The sequence below is a fragment of the Rhinatrema bivittatum genome, chromosome 13, assembly GCF_901001135.1.
Source record: "Rhinatrema bivittatum chromosome 13, aRhiBiv1.1, whole genome shotgun sequence".
Lineage (NCBI taxonomy): Eukaryota > Metazoa > Chordata > Amphibia > Gymnophiona > Rhinatrematidae > Rhinatrema > Rhinatrema bivittatum.
Genome location: NC_042627.1, coordinates 26,467,000 through 26,481,454, shown reverse-complemented (window position 1 = coordinate 26,481,454; position 14,455 = coordinate 26,467,000). Strand labels below are relative to the sequence as shown.

Below are 14,455 nucleotides of genomic sequence, written 5' to 3'. Positions count from 1 at the left end.
GATACTGCCCCATTTTCATACTGCGCCTGCCGCTTACCTTCCATCTCCTCCTGGCATACTGTTTTTTGAAGTTTTCCAAGTTGACAACAGATTGTCTCCTCACCATAGCCTGCTGCTTGTCCATGGGCTGCAAAGCAAACCACACCATGTTTAGTGCTTGTGCACAATTCAGACCACAAGAGTCACAGTTATTGACACGTCTCTTAGCATACAAAGCAGAACAGTCACAGAAAATGGCCCCTATCTCACACGCTATTGTAGCCTGTGAAATGCCTGCAGAGTTACTTCTCTTACAATAACAGGGTTTAGCATGACAAGCCTGAGGCATACATCCATTCATTTATTTATTTAACGCTTTTATATACTCCACTTTTCGTGTCCCGTCAGCCACTTCAAAGCGGATTCCATGCAGGTAACTCTAGGTATGCGTACAAATAGGTTGCAAATAATAATTTGTGCAAAGATACATTGCGCAAGCTGGGAAGTCCGTGGCTGGGTGTCAGCTGAATCGAGTCCGTACACTGCCAGTTTTGTTTGTGTGCTACACTTCCTTTCCCAGCTCCCTTTCTGCAGATGGCTCAGAGCTGAGAGCTCTGCTGGGTCCAGGAGTGGGGGAAGGGAGTGGCAGGGACTGCTGGTTAATGGCAGGACCTGCTGACTAGTCAAAGACCAGGAGGGGAAGACATCTGCACTTTCAATTCTCATGCCCAGGGCAGCACTGTGCTCCGTGGGACCGGATGTGACAGACAAGTGAGAAACTACCGGATGCTGTCTTTGAAAGCCCCCTGACAAACAATGGATGGAATAAAGTTAGAAGAGAAGACCTGAAGGCATGGTTTAACAAAAACATGTTTCATTCCACAGAAAAATGATCGTGGAAATGTTGCGGCTTTAGTATTCATAGACATGTGAATATAGTGGGAAACATGCATGGAAAGAGATTTTTCAGATAAAGGAAATCCCACACACCTCCAAGCTAAAGGCTCCAGCATTTCCACAGCATTAAGGCAGTATCTGTTTAGAACTAAAATGTTACAGGACAATACGTACAAGTCGTGATGAACTCTTCTCTGGACTGGCAGGAAGTGAAAAACGCTTATGATGCAGACATGAAGGCACCTATTCTGAGAAATCCAGAGTGCAGAAAGCTATACGCAATGCTGGTTACTTTCACTGGGATGTTCCCAGCACCCTGAGCACAGTTTGCACTGGGTATGGTCTGGGTGATCTGAACATAAGGTTTTGGAGAGAGAGAGGCTTATTGCAGCTGAAATGAGAGCGTAGGACCTGACTGTTTAAGTTTAGACAGGCTGGTGAAGCTGCATTTTTGTACCTAGCAGAAGAACCCATACAGCTTCTGGTGGGCTAAAGACCCTGCTGAGTCGAGGGTGGCCGGTGACTTAAGCACAGCAATAAAGCTCTGGGAATATCCAGCAAGCCAGCAAGAAAATTCTCTGCTGTGGGCCAAACAACTCCAAGATTTCTAGCCATTTTATGCAGCTTGTGAATTTCCCAGAATAATGGTCACAAAAATAAGCAAACCGCGACTGAAAGCAGGATCCCCATGGCTTCCACCTTATCCTATTTCCCACTCATTTATGGATCCAAAGCTAAAGTGCGGAAAGGTCTAATTTGCTAAGCGCTTTCTATCCTATTTAGTGCCTTGGTGAGCTGAGCCCTAAATCTGTTAGGCATTTAATTAAATCAGCAACAAAAAAGGAAGACTTCATCAACTAGGTATCAAGTTGCAGACAGACTTCCAAGCATGCTGCTCTTCTCTGAAGGATCAAACAGTGAGGAATAATTTATTTTTCAAGAGTGGTGGATTGTGGTTAGCAAGGTGCCAGGTCTCCTCCTTTCCTTTTAAGAGAAGATTTCTAGGTAAGGCTTCCTTTCATCTACAATGGTACTAGAGGTACACATCAGACTTGCCATTCTCAAATTACAACACTGTAAATTACCTGGAAGTTTCCGTACTAAAGGGATTAAGTATATCGTATTATTATTCATCATTGTTATTTAATGATTCAAACCAAAAAATACTTGTCCAAGCAATTCTGGAGTGAATAAATAGCAATAAGTCAATCTAATGAGTGCCAAACAATGCGCCCTACTATTTTCGCCTTAAATTGAGAAAATGCTCCTGTTGCAAGGGTACAATCACAGAGGGTGTAACAGGTCCTTCATGCTGGTAGGTAGCCCCAATGTTTTTCAACCAGGGGGTACACGTACTTTCAGGGGCACTCAGGCAGGTTGTTGCCACTACACGAGACCCATCCTGAGCTGTGCTAACCTGCTTCTTGTTATGCACCTGAGAGAGAGGTGTGAGCTGCTCAGGGTCTCAGCTTCCCTTCAGCCTTTGGGATCCGCAGGCTCCTTCCTTTGCCGGTCTCATGAGCAGCAGAGCAGCCCAGAAGAAGTGTGCACTGCTGAAGGAAACTGAGGACCCTCAGCTGCCTGCGCTAGACCAGCAAAGGAAAAGAGCCCACCGAGGAAAGCAGCCAAAACAGCAGGCCGGAAGAAGCCTGCAGCGGGCACTTCAGCACCGTGGCCAAGGACTTCCTCCAGCCTGTCCTGTGCTTACTCTGCTCTTCAGGCTTCTTCCATTGAGGGGATGACCTCCAGCAGATGCAAGGTTTGTTGAATATCTTAAAATGTTCTTGTGGCTCACAACCATATTAAAAGGAGATAAAAAATTAGAAGGCCCAAAGCATTAGAATGAGAGTCCTGCGTTACAGAGAGAAAAGAATCAGTGATAAGAGAAGAAAACAGATCAGAGAGAAAAGCAACAAGTTCTCAGTAATAAAACAGTGGTGGGATTTAAACAATTTTGAGGAAAAAGGCAAAACAAGTAAAAAATAGGATGGTAGGTGCTGAAGCTATTGGACTGGCTGATTCATTCACTGGAATCTTTAAGAGAAACCTCACCCAAGGTACCAAAAATTAGGAAACTTTCTACATGTTGCAAATACAACTTTGCTAGCACCCCCTAAATGAAACAGAGAATGGCATAATAGCAGTTTCCTTTCATATTAGCTGGATGCACATTTTTATTTTGTTTATTAAAAAGCATCAACATTCTTACTTTGTACAGGTAATTTCTCAGCACTTCAAAGTGACAAGAGTTATGTTAATATAGGTATTACTGTGAACTTCTGAAGCTCCTATAGGCTTGTTAGAGACGTATTACGTTATTTATGTGATAAACAGGTAACGCCCTATAACTTCTCTTTTGAACTTTATTTCCATGTACTGTGAATTTTGAACTTTTGCACAGCTGGGAATATACACGACATGTCACACTCTGGAAAGGGGACGAAGAGTCATGAAAGGTTGAACACCACTGAGTTAGAGCACGGAGTTGTAAACACGGAGAACACACTGGCTCATTTCCTCTGTCCATGCTTGTTCTGAGACTCTGAGCAGGTCACTTCACCTCCCTGTGCTCAAACACAATCTGTTAAGCTCTTTGGGGCAAGGGAGTACCATAAGTAGGTAAACTGTCTTGTGCAGTGCTATGTATACTTATGGCACTACAAAAATATCAGTTGTTACTAGTTATAGTTATCCTTCTTACTCGAGGACACAGATCCTTTCCTTCAGATGACATATATGGTAAAGGAACGAATATGGTCTCAAAAAGATCATTTCCTAACCCCATCACTTTGGGAACAATTTTCAGAGAGATTTCTGTGGACAAATGGATGTTTACTCATGGAAAAAAGGCTTTCAAGATTAGACCGGGCCCTCAGTGAGAAAAAGAGGTGTTGTTGGGAGGAGAGGCTAATGCAAGCATGGAGATTTCATTTTCAAATCCCTGCAACTGAATCATTCTGATGAGCCAAATTGGAAACTTCAGAAATGTAAGTGGGAAGACAGACTGAATATGCAGTGATATCTTCTTCCTTAAATTTTCTCTTTGTCTCCGATGATACAAGTTCAGCAGTGCTTTGGATTACTTTTAGATGCCTTAAGAAATGCAGTTGAGCGCATTTAGCTCTGTTCGATTGAATGTATGTTCAGATGCTTTCTCATAAAAGGACTTCAGATACCACATCCCATATGACTAGCTAGGCTATAACGCTGGCCATATACAGTCATGCTATTTTGTAGTACTTAGCAGCAAATGTCCATCTGTGGTATTTTTGCTACAGTCAGCTGTCTACATTTTCTTCTGCTGAATTCAGTATATTGCTTGCTGTTCAGATTCTTATCAGTTCTTGTCAATTTTCGGCATATCGCTGGTCCATTGTTTTGTATTTGAAAACATGCAGAAACTTCAGTCAAAGTCTTCAGCCCTTTTCGTTATTAAACAGTCATTTTCAGCATCAAAGCAGCGAATAAACACAAGAATCAAACAATTACTCCTTCATCACCTTCAATGTGAGTGTATTTGGTCTTTACTTCTCAGTAAAGACCAAAGCAAAGAACTCATTTTGTTTTTATTCTATGACCCTGTCCTCTCTGAGTACCTCTTTTATCCCCGGTCAACTAGTATTCCAACTGACTCTTGCAAGCTTCTTGCTTTTGATGTAATTGAAAATGTTTTTATCAATAGTTTAAATCTCAATGGCAGCTTTCTTCTCAGATTCTCTCTTGGCCTGCCTTATTAATGTTTTCCATCTAACTTTGCAATGCTTATGTTCTTTCATACTCATTTGGATCTGCTTTCCATTTTTTTAAAAGATGCCTTTTTGTCTTTAACTGCCTCTTTCACCTCACCATTTAACCACGTTGGCAGTCATTTGGTCTTTTTTTCAACCTTTTTAGATGCATGGAATATATTTTATCTGGGCATCCAAAATTGTTTAAAAATACTATCTCCAAACTTTTAATCCTCACAACTTCTCCTTCTATTTTTTCCTAATTTCCTCAGTTGATCATAGTTTCCCTTTTTAAGTTAAATGCTCTGCAGACGTTTTGCATAATATTCTACCTCTGGTGATTATGTCAAATTTGATTGCCTTGTGATTACTATTGCCAAACAGCTCCATCATTTTTACTCTTTGCAGCAGATCTTGCATTCCACTAAGAACTAGATCTAAATTACTCTTAGAAGATAAAATGCATACCAAGCCTCTGCTGGGATAAAGAGTATTTTGTAAATTAACACCATTTTTTTGACTTCTCCACAGAGCACCAAAACATGCAATTCAATATGAGCTAATTTTCAAAATTATGCATCTAATGTTAGGGAATAGCTGTGCTCTAAGCTTTTTTTCCCCCTCTATAAACACAGATAGAAGGAAAAAGTTTAGTGAATCAAGCCCTTGGCATATAAAAAATGAAGTGAATTTTTAAAGCTAATTAGACATCCAAACCTGGTGCTGAAAATTCTCCTATACTCCCATTTTAGCTATCTAATAGAGACGTTCATTTATAAAGCATTAGATATCTATATATTTAGGATCAAAATGCTACTAGAGCATCTCACTGGTCGTGTATGCACCCATTTTAGAGCTTGCACACTTTAACCCTCATACTTTGTGTTTGACTATTGACTTGTTATATAGTTTAAAGTATACACGCACCCTTATATCATCTAAAATGGCACATGTAGTTTTCTCCCCTAATTTACATCCCTGGGAACCCCTTTTTTTTTTGTTGTTTGAAAAAAATGCACTCATACTTTTAGATGTCCAAAAATCCACTTCGGAAGATTCAACTGCACTGTGTAAAGCCAATTTTTACCCAACCAGGTTCCGAGAAAGCCTTTGAAAATGTACCTCCTTGAGTCCACCTGAATCAATTTATACAGCTACACTTTGATTAGCACATTTCATGTATCTATAAAGAGATCTTTCCAAAAACATGTCCATCTTTCTGTTTTTAAAGTACCTCATAGAAACTTTGGGCAATTCAACTGAAAGAGGTTTATTCCAATCAAAAGTTTACATTTCAAAATAAAAATTTAAAGACTCATCAATCCATATTCACATACAAAATATTGCAAACCATAGTTATTAAACACAATATCTTAGTTCATAATAATCTTAATATTTTTGAAAATATTTAAAAAAATGTGAATTATATAGAAAAAAACTATGTGTAGTAGAAATAATTATAAATTATAGATGCCATGGGAAGCATAAATGTGTATCTGACGTCACAAGAAAGGACCATAGTGTCAGTTCCCATTGTCTTAAGAGTACCGGGATTTTGAATGCCATGCTTAATATGGATGTTATTATAGACACACGAAAACAGAAGGATACGTTATTATAAACACATACAAATTAGTAATGCAATTTCAAAATGGCCATCAGATCTTAAAACCAATTATTTTCTTATTGAAACAAAGGGTTATAACTTGGAGCAAAAGGATTTTCCATATATTCTTACACCTACATAGCCAATATCTGACATAAGTGACATGGAACCAGAAATGCTACACACAACTTGAAACCTGAATTGAAAATATGATTACTACAAAAGAAAAAGGGGTCTATATACTAACTGGCATAGAAATGCAGTACATTGCATTTGTTAAATAAATAAAATATAAACATGGTGGCATTACAGTGGTCGCATTAAACTAAACATGGCCATTCTGTCACTGCTGTTTTGTGCAATGCCCCCTGCATTCCGTGCGAACTGGTCAATGATTGCTGGCGATAGGAGACCCAATATGGGTTGGATGGCCCACATCATGAGTACTCTCTTCCTCCCCCCAAGGCCTCATGTTCTATCCTGACTATACTTCCCTCCCCTCCAAAACAACATGCGTGGACCTCCAGTTCTCTATCCCACTGAAATCTGATCTCTGGGCCAGGCCCCTATCACCCTAAGATAAAACCCTTATGGAGATAGTAGTGGGGTCTCTGGCACCCCTCACAGTAGCATTCACCAGCCCCTCTTCCAGGCTCCTGCAATGTCATCAGCAGGAGGGAACCAGAGTCCATCCTACCGGTAGGGTGGCAAAAGTATAGAGGGGCTGTCTAAAAATGTCAGATGTTTTATTAATGTCGAACATCCATCTAGGTACAAATTTTAGATGTCTAACTTCTATGCAAGCTTTTGAAAACATAGCCCAATATGTCAAAGAAAATAATACTCATGTGGGTCCTACAAACAAATATTAAACAAATCCCTGTCCTAAAGAATGAATATTATGTAGCTATGCCATCCAGCTGTAACACCAACAAACCTGCAGGGTTAAATAGTACATCTTCTAGCACTTCCCATCCTTTTGCCGATCACAACATTAGCTTCTGCCCTCCTCTTTACAACCTACATGCTCTCATTTCTCATCTCTGCTGGAATGTAACCTTCCCATTTTTTTATTTTTTAACCTGATGCCCACAGTCACATGCTGTCTGCAGAGTCCTTTTTTCCTGTATCACTTGTATGTAATAAAATAATGACCATCACAAGAAGAGTGAGAGCCCAGGCTCAGAACTGGAGAACCCCTTTTGACAAACAGGAGCCTCATACATCACAGAAAATGAAAGCCTTTGTCACTCAAGAATTAAATATTGATGTTCCCACGCACACAGTTGTATGCAAAGGAGGTTTTTTTCCCCCCAGCTCAAAACATTCATGCAGGAAATCTAAAGAAATGCAGTAATTACATTAAAGGCCAGATATCAAAGCATTTTCCCCACAGATACAGGAACAGAGCAAACTCCTTCCTACATCTGGCCCTAAATAATTGGGTTAGTTAATGGTTTAACCTACCACAACATGAACGCCCAGTACCAATTATAAATCAACCACTTTGCATATCTTGGCAATGCCTCTCTTGGTGTCTAAACATGTACTTAATCCTTCAAACAGTGCAGTACACCTCACTTGAAGTAAAAGAACATAAAACAAACTTTACGATTTCACTTCATCTTTCTAAAATATTCTGAAACGGAAACCTCAATAAATATTACCACATGAAATATGGGGGGTTTTTTGTGTTGGTTTTTTTTTTACTGTTTCTCAAATATGTGCACTGTGCATCAGCAAAATTGCTTATAATACACTAATAATATATTTTATTCAGTTATATGTTTTGTATGTTCAATCATTATTCCATTTTCGGCTCCTGCAGAGGTGAAATCACTTGTCCTATGTACAACTTAACTATTATTCTACCAGATACATCAACTGAGATGCAGTCTTGTAGCCAATGTTGTGTAGGCTCTATGGTAGTGAAGACATTTTTCTGCCTCATTGTATTTATCATATGGTGAGTTTAGATAAGCCTAATTAACAAAGTAAATTGGGCTAGCCTCAGACAGCCTGAACCTGTTAGGTCTTTGATACTACAAGCTCAGACCCAGATGGAGCTTCCAGAGAGGAGCACATGCTGAGGGCTACATAATGCAATAGCGAACCTCTTCTGTCTTCTGCTAAGAAAAGCTCACAGACACCATGATGAGACTGTGATTATCCAACCTTCAACATCCAGAAACAGCTAGAAAGAGGATAAGAATAACACAACAGGATGCGTCTCAGTTAGCATCTCGCCTGAGAGATGTCAATGGAAGCACCACAGCACTTAATGTCATGCTGAGAATGGGTTTCAGTAAGAATGAAAAGTGCCATCAAACTTTACAGCACCAGAAGCTGGATTTCTTTAAGGAGTTATAGTATGTTAGTATTATAATTTTGTTTTGTATTTGTATTTTATATGCTTTGAGAGAGTTTCTGCAAAGCAGGTAATCACACTGAACTAAATAAATGAATTAATTTATTTAATTTAGGCTTAAATAGTTAAGTATGACGATCGAGAAGAAATGTACCAAGATGTGATTCTTTCTTCTGGAAAATGTTGAATTGAGAGATTCCTCAGAACCCAACAGACGGAGTAGAGAAACACTGTGTAAGTGGTTGGCCAGATCAGACACTCGCTGCGTAGGGGGATTATCATCAGTTTGTAATTGGGTTATATTTTTGCTTTACTTTTCTTTGATGCAAGTTTCCCACCAAGGAAGCTATCTGAGTATGTCAGGTAAAAAATCTATGGATGTGAATATCTTTATTAAGACCCTTACCAAATCAAAAAAGCAAGTGACCAATCTAATATAGTGTCAAGAAGGACCTTTATGCATGATTACTGGCGACCTCAGGAAAGTCAGTGTCACAAATATAAACATGCGTCCATTTTTTAAGTCCAGTCCTCTGAGGCAGACTTTTCAAAACATGGTTCTGGTGTTAGGATATCACTTTTGGATTACAATTGGTCAAGACGATAGCTTTTCTAGTACAAGCTAAGTACTGATTTATATATTGATTTTTATTAGAGGAGACACATATGTTTCACAACATTTTAGTCAAAGACGACAAAGATTTCATTGCAATTAAAAAAAAGATTTGGACTTAAATAAGGATCAATGATTATATTTATGACATTGATTTCCCTGACTGAGGTTGCCAGTAGTCACGTATGAAGATCTTTCTTGCCATTAAATTAGACCAGTCACCTGCTTTTTTTGATTTGGTAAGGAATGGTGTTTGTGGCATAAGGTATCGTTATTAAGTATCTGTCGAACAGTGTTTTTCAACTTTTTCAAGCCCAAGGCATCGCTGCATTAACAAAAAAATGTTGTGTGGTACACCAACTTCCATGCAGTAGTAGTCAGTGCAAATATAGAGAGGGCTCATACAGCCAAAAAAAGAGCTAGGGAAGTACTGAAAACCCTCCAGTATCTCTCCCAAATTTTAAAACAGTGGTGGCAGAGACACCATGAACGTATCACAATGAACCAGCTCCCTCTATATACAAGTGCAGGAGAAGGGAGAAGTCAAGTTACCTTGACTGCTGCATGTGACTGCCATAGCTCCTCCACTGTTACTGTTCCCAACACTCAGAATGGGTCATTATCCAGTGATAAGAACATGCGGTACCCATCTCACTCAGCCTGGAATAGGACAGAGGTTGGAAGGACTCAGACAGTGGCTCAGGAAGGAGAAAACAGAAGTACTTGGTGCACCATATATGCCACACAAAATGAGGCCTTGCTATCCATGTCATGGCTACTTCTCCTACTCCAGGGCTCATGTTGTAGCTAGGAAAAAGAGGCAGAAAGGAGCTCCTACCTACGAGCACTGCTGGTGTTGCTGCAAAGTGCTGAGAACAGAGCCTATAGCACACCTAATCTGGCCGGAAGGCACACTGGTTGGGAAACGCTGCTGTAGACTTATGGCTGGGGGAGATCTCGTACCCAGAACAGAAATGTTGGTGCCACCCAAGACGTGGCCTGCCTCCATACCACTCTTGGGGTACTTTTTCTAATTATTGATTGCTGTGCCATTAGATTGCTGATTTTTATTCCTGTATTTCTAATCTTGGCTTGACTGATTTTTTTTTTTTTTTAATTGCTTGTACCTTTCTGTTTCATCTTTAATTTATATGAGACTATAGGGCAAACCCAATGGCCACATCAATATCTGCTCATCCACTGGAATGAAGTCTGCACTGCCCCAGGTATCTAGATTAGCTCAGTCATGAGTTAGGAGGGTCACACACACACACACACAAACTAGGAGGCAATATTTGGTAAGTAAGATACATAAAGACCTTTGTTTTCAGTTTTTATTTCATTTTGCCTGCTAATTTCAATGTTGGTGGAAAAAATGACTGATATTTACTTTATATTCAGCTTTTCTGCACTTCAAAGTGGATTACATTCAGATACTATAGGAATTTCCCTATCCCCAGTGGGCTTGCAATTTAATTTTGTACCTGAAGCAACGGAGGGTAAAGTAACTTGCTCAAGGTCACAAGAAGAGACAATGGGATATGAACCCTGGTTTCCCTGGTTCATAGCCCGCTGCTCTAACCACTAGGCTACTCCTACACGCATAGGAGAAAAATCAGTGGACTAGTCATTTTTCCACTGATTTCATTTATGTTCAGGGGAAGCACTGAGAGGAGAGGATCATCTTGTTGGGGGCTGAAAAGAATTGGTAAGAACTGCTTGGGGAAATTTTTAAAAACTTAAGTAAACTATTGGGGTATATTATTTAGTGCATTTGTGTGTCTGTATTGAATAGCTAGTCAGAGGGCAGGTAAAAACCAGGAGTTTTGTGTGTTTTGTATTAAATAGGTAGTCAGAGAGACAGGCAAAAGACAGAAGTTTGTGTGTTTGGATTTCCCTCCCCTCCCTCCCCTCCCACCTCTAGCTCATCCTTTAATTTATAGGCAAGTGACACTTTCACACAAAAAATAAAATTAATCAGCCTTTTAATTTAAATTCAGAAATTCCCCTCACTTTATCAAGAGTTTATTCACTTGTAGGTCACTACCAGAGAATACACTAATACATTTCAAGGACCCTAATTGTGCACATCCCTACTTCAATAGCAACCTAAAACTTAACTAGGAACTGAACAAATGTAAGATGAAAGTAGCAGTCCAGCAGCAAGAGGTGGGCCTCCGAGTCTTCTGCATTGAGTGTCACATGTATGACTTTTTACCCACCGGTGAGAAATTGTACATGTGCATCTGATGCAAAAAGCTCCTGTCTCTGGAGGCTAGAGTGGCAGACCTGGAGAAGATGAGGCAGACAGAGAAGTATACAGGTGAGACCTTCAGGGACACAGTAACCAAGTCCCAACTCCAGTCTGGCAGCCCTGGTGCTGCCTTGGAGGAAGAAGGTCTCATGATCGGAGAACATCAAGTTGGTGCAGCTGGAAATTATCCTGTAACAAGGACCTGCTCTCCAGGTGGTGCACTGTCCTCTCACATCGAGGATGAGTCTCCCAGGGCTACTCCCCTGGATGGAAGGGTTAAGTTGGCTATCATAGTTGTTGATTCGGTTTATTAGGAATGTAGATAGCTGGGTGGCTGGTGGGCATGAGGATCACCTGGTAACTTGCCTACCTGGTGCGAAGGTGGCGTACCTCATGAGTCACCTAGATAGGATTTTAGACAGTGCTGGGGAGGAGCCAGCTGTCGAGGTACATGTGGGCACCAATGACATAGGAGAATGTGGGAGGGAGGTTCTGGAAGCCAAATTTAGGCTCTTAGGTAGAAAGCTGAAATCCAGAACTTCCAGGGTAGCAATCTCTGAAATGCTCCCTGTTCCACGCGCAGGTCACCAGAGGCAGGCAGAGCTCCGGAGTCTCAATGCGTGGATGAGACAAAGGTGCAAGGAAAAGAGATTCAGTTTTGGAAGGAACTAGGGAACCTTTTGGGGAAGGGGGAGTCTCTTTTGAAAGGATGGGCTCCACCTTAACAAGGATGGAACCAGGCTGCTGGCGCTAACCTTTAAAAAGGAGATAGAGCAGCTTTTAAAGTATATCAAAGGGGAAAGTTGCTCAGCGAGAGGTATCTTTGAAGGGTACTAATGCAGCATTAGAGATAGGGGATCCAGACTCTATTTGGGAGGGCCTGGAGACACTTTTCCAAGAAGGTGACAGCTTCCACTAGGCTTCTATATATAAATTACTCCCTATTAGTTGGGAAAATTACTCTTGCTTATTGTGCTGATATACTGTATATATATTCTGTTTTGATTTGTCTCAGGTGTTCTCATAATATGCACCTGTTTTCTGCGTATATTATACAGAAAATATATCTTTTCATTGTTTCACATAAGACATAGTGAGTGTTGTTCTCTTAGAGGTAGATTTTAAAAATGTTGCTCACACAAAAACAGCCACACATATATATATGTGGGCCACGTGCAAGCTTTAAGAAGCCAGGAAGAATGCGCATACGTGCGTTCAGAATAAGGAGGCAGGGCATGGGCATTCCAAGACTAACGCATGTAACCACAAATTTTGCAAAGGCAACAAACGTATGTTGTCTCCATAAATTTGCTACTGGTCCTCATGAGGCGCAGGAGAGAGAGAGAGAGAGAGAGAGAGAAGAGACTGACTGTTATAGGGTCAATCTGACATTCTATATATAAGTAGCACTGTAAAGGGGCATTTTGAAATTTTGAATCAGGGTGGGGCTACAGACACATTCAGAGGTATTCATTGTAAAATTAACATCACTATAGAACTTTAGTCTTTAAAAGCGATGAAAAGGAGTTGATTTGAGAGACTGCAGAGTACAAATCAACTCATAGAAACATAGAAATGACAGCAGAAGACCACCAAACGGTCCATCCAGTCTGCCCATCATTGCTTACAAAGACAAAAATTCTTTAGTGATGTCAATTTTACAATGAATCCCTCTGAATGTGTCTGTAACACCACCCCCAACCCCAACCCACCCCGATTCAAAGTGCCCCTCTACAGTGCTACCTATATAAAGAGCATCAGACTGACCCTATACAGAAGCACTCACTCTCTCTCTCCCCTGAGTGCATAAGGTACCCATGTAAAGGCTGTCAGCATACAGGCGCCATGAGTATTTTAAATGCTACGCGCGTACTTTATAAAATGAGGGGTATCTTTGGGCGCATGCGTGTTCCTTTTAAAATGTACCAGTTAGTTTATTTTGCATGATGCAGACTGCCAGGAAAATAACTCATTCCTGAACCTATTACACTTTCTGTGCAGGTTCATTCTTACAGCCCTTCCTTCTGTCTCTTGTTTCCTCACTCCAACCTCTACATTCCTTTCTCCTTTTTCCCTCACAAGATCATGCTAGAGGTACTTGGGGTATCTTTCTTACACTTACATATAAAAATATGACGACAGAAAAAGACCATATGACCTATCTAGTCTGCTTGTCCACACCAACTATTTAGCTTTACAATCCCTATCACTCCCTCAGAATTCAGAGACTGTCCTTACCGCTACCACCTCTACAGGGAGGCTGTTCCACTAGCCTCGCTGTAAAGAAATATTTATTTAGATTATTCTAGAGTCTACTTTCTTTCACATGATCTCTCTTTCTAGAGCCTTCTTTCCTTTGAAATCCATGAAATTAGAAACCAAAATACTACAGATGGGCTGACAAACTGATCCGCATTTGCAGGCTCAACTCATAGTCCAAGAATCTGCCTGCAGGGGGGGGGGGGGTTTATTGGATCAGATATTCCTACTTGGTGACTCGGCCCCGGACAAAGTTTTGAGGCTTGGCTGAGAAGGAGCAGGAACAGCCACTTTGACTTCTGAGAGACTGAGGTTCAAAGGAAGTAGATTAGAAATATATTTTCATGGACAGGATGGAATAGCCTTCTAAGGAGGTGGTGGCGGCAAAACCAGTAACCGAATTCAAGATGGCATGAGATAGGCACAGAGGATCCGGGAAAGAGATAAATCAACTAGGGGCCTATGGCATTATGAAAAAAGCAAATTAGATAGACGAGATGGGTCTTATGGACCTATCTGTTATCATATTAAATGGTTCTGTCAATAAACTGAACAAATCATCTTCTTACTTGACCCATATGTGACTGACGGATAAACTGACTACTTTGGACTGAATCACTGCAACACAATTTCAGTCTGAGTGATCGTTTTTTCCCCCCCTGCAGAGAATAATAGAAAACCTTTGATAAAATCAGACCCTGTGTTGTTTAGCTAAGATCTATTTTAGAAAAAAAGGAGCACAATATCCCTG

General features: G+C 40.5%; 1 protein-coding gene across 3 annotated transcripts in view; it reads right to left on the bottom strand.

Annotated features, from left to right (window-relative positions):
- DAPK2 (death associated protein kinase 2) overlaps positions 1–14,455 on the bottom strand; it is a 157,147-nt gene that overhangs the window by 12,076 nt on the left and 130,616 nt on the right. For all 3 annotated transcript variants that reach the window (XM_029575121.1, XM_029575122.1, XM_029575123.1), the window contains exon 10: positions 38–127. In XM_029575121.1, coding sequence (XP_029430981.1) covers positions 38–127 — 90 coding nt within the window. The remainder of the gene's footprint in view (positions 1–37; positions 128–14,455) is intronic.